The sequence below is a fragment of the Elgaria multicarinata genome, chromosome 3 (genome assembly GCF_023053635.1).
Source record: "Elgaria multicarinata webbii isolate HBS135686 ecotype San Diego chromosome 3, rElgMul1.1.pri, whole genome shotgun sequence".
In the NCBI taxonomy this organism is placed as follows: domain Eukaryota; kingdom Metazoa; phylum Chordata; class Lepidosauria; order Squamata; family Anguidae; genus Elgaria; species Elgaria multicarinata.
In genome coordinates this window covers 17,643,580-17,649,579 of record NC_086173.1, presented here as the reverse complement: position 1 = coordinate 17,649,579, position 6,000 = coordinate 17,643,580, and the positions used below count along the sequence as shown (strand labels likewise).

The following is a 6,000-nucleotide window of genomic DNA, read 5'->3' as shown; positions in this document are numbered from 1 at the left end:
TTTTTCTCTGGCTCATCGTGAAACGTGACCCCAAGGGAAATCCTCCCTTGCTGTAGTGACCCAGCAGTTCCCCCTGCTATGCCGCGGCTTCTAGCAAATAGGGAAGACAGAGCAGCAATGGAGGAAAAACCTGCCAAAATCCCAGGTAGGGTCAAGTCCCAGTGGGCAGTAGTGCTGGCAGCCAGAGAGCCAAGAAAAAGCGAGGAGCTGATTGGGTTAAGAACGGGCAGGATATTCCCATAGAATATGTGGCTTAAACCTTCAGGGCTCTAGCGTGGCAAATCTGGAATGATTGTACTCCTGTCTGCTTTGTTTCTAGTGTGGGAAGATGAGGAGCGCTGGTGGGTGATTTCAGTGCCCCATGACAGGGACGGATTCTTTCCCGTTTCTTCTTGTCCCTGCTGGGTAACCCCAGACAGCCCTCAATGTTTGTCCTTGAGCCACCTACGGTATATTGTATTTCCTGGCCTAGCAGACTTGCAGGATAGAGACTTGGGAGCGTGACTTGCTGAAATGTTGCAAACCTGGGCTATGCGGACTTCTAGAGAATTGGTGGAGCTTGCGCTGTGTAATGCACACCTTGTATTGAAATGCCAGTCCCTGCACTGAGCATAAGACACTCTGGACGCTGTATTCCAAAGCTAATCGACTCGCAAGGCAGTAAGGTGTGTGAATGTTGTCAAAGTATTTATTCGACTGTAACGCCTGCTCCCTCCCACAGGATTGGAGTGAGTAAGGATACCTTTTCAAAATGCATATGAAATGTCTTGTTAGTACTAAGCAGCTAAAAACATAATATTCAAACTGAACCAATACAGCCCTCTACCGTCTTTCTCAAAACCAAAAGTCCACCTAGAGTTCCATCACACCTACCTTTTTTCCTGGTATGCATCCACGATTTCCACCTCCGTTTCATTAGCGCGTCAAGCGCTGGTCACTTTCACGTGCGTGCGTTGTTGCACTATTTCACCTTGTTTACCTTTTTCACCTGTGCCAGCTTCCTGGTATCACTGCCCACTTCGTCCCCTTCTCCTTCCCGCTCCAGTTCATTGGTTCTTGAGGTTGATGGACATTCTGATGGATGTGGGCGCCTTCCCCCTGCCCTTGCTCTGGTTTTGTTGTCTAAAGTTTAGCGTTTCATCAGCTGGGCAGAAAAAAAGAGGGAAGCTGAAACGGGTGGATGATAAAGCAATGAGAGTGGGGTTGGAGCAGCGAAAGTCCGTTCGACCAACTCGACTTGGTACGCTGAAAGAGAACCACACCCGCTCTCCTCTTTTGTCAGCAAGACCAGCCTTCAATGCACACGCCCCCAAGAAGGGACGTTCTGCAACAGCACAAGGATGGCAATACACAGGGACGGAAAGGCGGGTTTATCCCGCATGGAGAAAAAATGCCACACTTTCCCCATTGTAGAAAAACCTGGAAAATGGAGGGGAAGAGGTGTGATGACTGAAGGACAGGGATGATGTCCTGTGAGGGTCGCAGGGCAAAACGGTAAACAAAGCAGGATGAAAGTGCGATAAAATGCTGGTGTGATGGAGTTCCTAAATTTTCACTCTCAACCTCATTTTCCGGTTTGTGGCCACTCTTGTGCATGCGTGTTGAACCTTAGGCCTGCAGTCCAAATCTGACCTGCTAGGGTTCCCCCAATGGCCACACTCCCTTCCCTGGGTGCCATTCCATTTCCCCCGGCTGCAGACAATTGGTGGTTCCTGGCTTTTGTGCATTTTTTCCCATTCTGTGCCTCTCCTAAGGTTTAGTTTCTGACAGAGCTTTAAAGCTAAAAGAAGCTGGTATTTTGGTCCCACCCACTTTTGCCTTCAGCCCTGTCCCTTTGTCTCAAGTCCTGCCCACCATTGGAATGCGGCCCCCAAGATCCTCTCTGAAATTGAACTTGGTCCATGGTTGAAAGGTTCAACACCCCTGCTCTAGTGAGAGTCTGTTTTAGCCCTGCCCATTTTATTGTTGTCAAGTAGTCTTCTAGTGAAATCATTCTGTGCAAGGATCTGCATCATGATTCTGGTTTTTTCCTTCTGAGTCAGTTACATACTGTTGATTTAGGGCACAAGCCATCATTGAATTCTCCCAGTCCCTTTAGTCAGGCTTGCCCAGAATAACTTACCAGTGGATTGTTCCTGATATGGATGTTTTATGACTTTTTGACAAAATTTCTTCCTTCCCTGTCCATGGTGAGGATTATTGGACTTTAATCCAAGTTCTTAAACATGTCAAAAGCAAAAACAAGCAACATCATTGCGCTTTATTTAAGATTGCAACTTTGATTGTTTTATTGTGAGTGTTTTTTGAGGGATGGTCCGGAAATTTTGCAAAACTTACACCACCAAAGTGGCATTAATCATTGATGAGCTTTTGCAAGATGCTATGTGATTTTATCTCACACCTCAGTTCTTGCAGAGTTTATCTTTTGTCATTGCCTAAGGAAGATCAGGAAAGCAATATTCACTTGAGGAGGATAGCAAAAAACAAATTGTGGTAGATAAGATCAATTCTTGGAGTAGTTGTTTAGAGGTGGTGCCCACCTGCCCTGTATTCACTGTGCGCAACTTGGAAATGGAGGTGCTTTGCAAGATGCACTATTTGAAACGCATGGCTCAGAATTCTTTGCCGCTCCCCCTAGAGTCAGCCTCCAGGACTACCATTCCTCCACTTCAGTCTGCCTGCCAGGTGGATGTGTGTCCCCAGTAAACCTCACTTTGCTCTATGACTTTGGCATACATCCATGGCATACACAGAACTGGGCAGAGCCAGCAGGCCGATATCTCTGATGCTGGTTTAATACTGACTCAAGGCCATTGCTCCCCAGGCCTAGGGTGACCATATGACCGGATTTGTCCGGGTTTTTGGTGACAAATCCGGGAGGGGGAGGGGAAATCCGAATTTTTCCAATCTTCCCCAGCCAAAGAGCAGCTCTAATGGGAATTAACAAAAATGCTTATAACTCCGTCATTTTTAAAGATAAGGACATGAAACTTGGCACGATGGTAGCTCTTAGGAAGGGCTTTAATCACACCAAATTTGAAACAGATCCGTTCATCCATTGATTTTTTACGGGTTTTTTTAATAATTGAGGTTTTAAAATTATTATTTTTTAAATCGTCATTTTTGAAGATAAAGAGATGAAACTTTGCACCATGATAGGTTTTAGGTAGAGCTTTAGCCACACCAAATTTGAACCAGATCCATTCATCCATTGATTTTTTAGGGATTTTTTAAAAATTGCAGTTTTAAAATTATTTTGTAGAACAGATTTGTCTTAAATGTGTGCTGAAAAATCAGACATGTGACCAAAGCTATGTTCACGTGGGCACGCCCCCTTGGTGCTAGACACGCCCCCTTGGGGGTCGACCATGTTGTCCTCCTTTTTGGTTTCCAAAATATGGTCACCCTACCCAGGCCTCTACTCGAGCCCTGGCAAGGGCTGCACTTCTATCTCACAAAGCCAAGGAAGAAGGATGGTCATGTTTCACCTTTAAGAAGGATTGGCTGAAATGAGGGGGTCTTTGCAAATCTCCATGACTGTGGTCACACTGCAAGAGGAGTACAGAATGGGGCAACTAACACTTGTTTGTGCACAATCCTGCAGTTCTCTGAATTCATTTTTAGAAAAGCATGTTTCTAGTCCCCACGGCTGTAAAGGAAAATGGATCAGTAAATTTTACTTACACTACAGAAAACTAAATAAGATTTCACGTCACTGCTAAGGAGCATAGTTTTTCTTCACTTAACACCACTATTAACCACAGGTCACAGTTTAAATAACGAGTTTTGAAGATGAACAAGGTGTTAGTCTTCAAGATGCCACAAGGCTGTTTTTTTGCTTCAATAGACTTACATAGTTACCTCTCTGGAAATGGCCCACGGTGTATGTTACTACCTTTATTTCTTAATTCACCAAAATTTGCTAAAGAAAACCATCTCCAAATATGAAATCATGCAAACTGGCATAGAGTCCAAATTTATTCGAGTTGCAGGATTTGGATCCTTAAGGGTAAGATTCTATGGTGGATCAGTCTGCTAGAACTAGAAATGAGATCTGGGGTCTCTGATTTGGGGAGGATGGTCCAACCTCTTCCATGTAGTGGTAAATGGTGACGTGGTGGCACTCATCACGACAGTCCCCGTAGTCACGCCTCCCAAGAAGAGGCCAAAAATGCAGGCGGCTGTTTCGATCCACATCAACAAACAAGTTCTAGCAACTTTCACCTCTAGCAGGAAGAGGTCTTTTGCAAAGCTACTGGCTCTTAATTGCCCTTGCAAGACCAAGCCGTGATCTTTGGCCCAGTGGGCCCTGGCTCTACTACAACACTGCTTACATTGTGTCAGTTCAGAAGAACTGGGTGGATTAGGAAGGCAGGGGGGAAAGGCCCCGGGGATTCTCAGTCTAGGTGGCACCAGCTTTCTAGACTGGCAAGCATGAGACAGCAGAGCGCTCTCTTTCCCTTATAGCGAAGTGGGCGTGGCCCAGAAGTTATCTGCAAGTTATCTGTAGTGTACACAGAGGTGGGAGTTCAGTGGCAGCACTGTCCCACGCTGAACCTATCTTACTTGCACACACAAACACATGACAACCCATAACCTGGAGCCTCCAGGAAGAGCCAGACGGGCCAATTTTGTCAAGGAGACACCAGGGCAGGATGAGCGGAGAGTTTGGGGAGCTCACGCAGACCCCCCTACAGAAAGTATGGATTCCACGCACCAGCAAGCGCCTGCAGCAACGCCGGGGATGTGAGTTGGGCTCTGTTCTACTAGGATAGGGGCTCTTTCCCCTCCTGAGGAAAGACAGGCCCTATTCTGTACAGCAACAGGACGGAGCAACTGGCTTGCTCAGAGAATAATATTTTGCCTGGAGGGGAATTGAGACGCGATCGGTAGCAAGCATGCTGGTCTTCTTCTAGTGAGGAAGGGACCCGCTCCGTGTCCCAACCAGTCCTCTCAGCTTATCTGGGATGGCAACAACTTCCTGTGGCGTGGCACTCTGGTTTGGCTCAAAGGCCTCTCTGTTGATTCTAGGACTCATGGGCCCTATTATTAAACCAGAGAAAGGTGAGGTGACTGAGGTGGGGCGTTGGTCCTCCCTCCAACCCTGGCTGCTTTTGTGGGCACTTTCTGGCTTCAGAATTTCACTGCCCCACCTCAGAATTAGCGGCAGCACCTGTTTACTTCTCTACAGCTTCTGTGCCGCAGTTCACCAATTCGCCCACCATGGTGATCATGGTGGGGTTGCCCGCTCGAGGAAAAACCTACATCTCGAAAAAGCTCACCCGCTACCTTAACTGGATCGGGGTCCCCACTAAAGGTAATGGGGGAGAAGGGTCTCATTTGGGGTGGATGGGGGTGGGCTAAGCCTCTGGGTTATACACACTTAAGGGTCTCTCTGAGGATCACAGGCCATCTAAGTCTCCCTCTCCCCAGTGTTCAATGTTGGGCAGTATCGCCGCGAAGCCGTCCAGACCTACAAGAACTACGAGTTTTTCCGCTCAGACAATGAAGAGGCCATGCAGATCCGGAGGTGAGGAACGTATCCACAACAGGTGGGAATAGTGGAGAATTGGAAACTGCAGCTCCACAATGGGGAGAGCCAGCCACAGATAGGGATGCATGAGGGAAGGCAAGAAAAGCACGTATGATGTAGTGGGCAAAGTGCTGGGCTAGAGAAGACCTGGGCTCAGATCCGTACTCTACCACGAAGGTCACTGGTTGGCTGGCTCTGTGCCAGCCACTTTCACCCAAATCTCTCACATGGTTAATATGATCAAGAAAAGCACGTATGGTACAGTGGGCAAAGTGTTGGACTAGAGAAGTCCAGCTACGCTGCCCCAGACTCCTTGGAGAGTAGAGCAGTGGGAGCGCACATGCTTTGTACTCAAAAGGGCCCCGGTATCTGCAAGTAAGACTAGGAAACATCTGTCTCTCCCCAGAGACCAGCTGCCAGTCATTGTAGACAATACTCAGCTAGCTGGACCAATGGTCTGACTCAAT

General features: G+C 47.4%; 1 protein-coding gene across 2 annotated transcripts in view; it reads left to right on the top strand.

Annotated features, from left to right (window-relative positions):
• PFKFB1 (6-phosphofructo-2-kinase/fructose-2,6-biphosphatase 1) overlaps positions 1 to 6,000 on the top strand; it is a 19,338-nt gene continuing 13,338 nt past the window's right edge. The window contains exons 1-3 of one of the 2 annotated variants that reach the window (XM_063119444.1): positions 1 to 145; positions 5,192 to 5,317; positions 5,434 to 5,530. In XM_063119444.1, the coding sequence (XP_062975514.1) occupies positions 79 to 145; positions 5,192 to 5,317; positions 5,434 to 5,530 (290 nt within the window). In that variant the 5' untranslated portion in view covers positions 1 to 78. Of the gene's footprint in view, positions 146 to 4,557; positions 4,747 to 5,191; positions 5,318 to 5,433; positions 5,531 to 6,000 lie in introns of those variants that run through there. The other variant, XM_063119443.1, reaches the window with a different exon arrangement.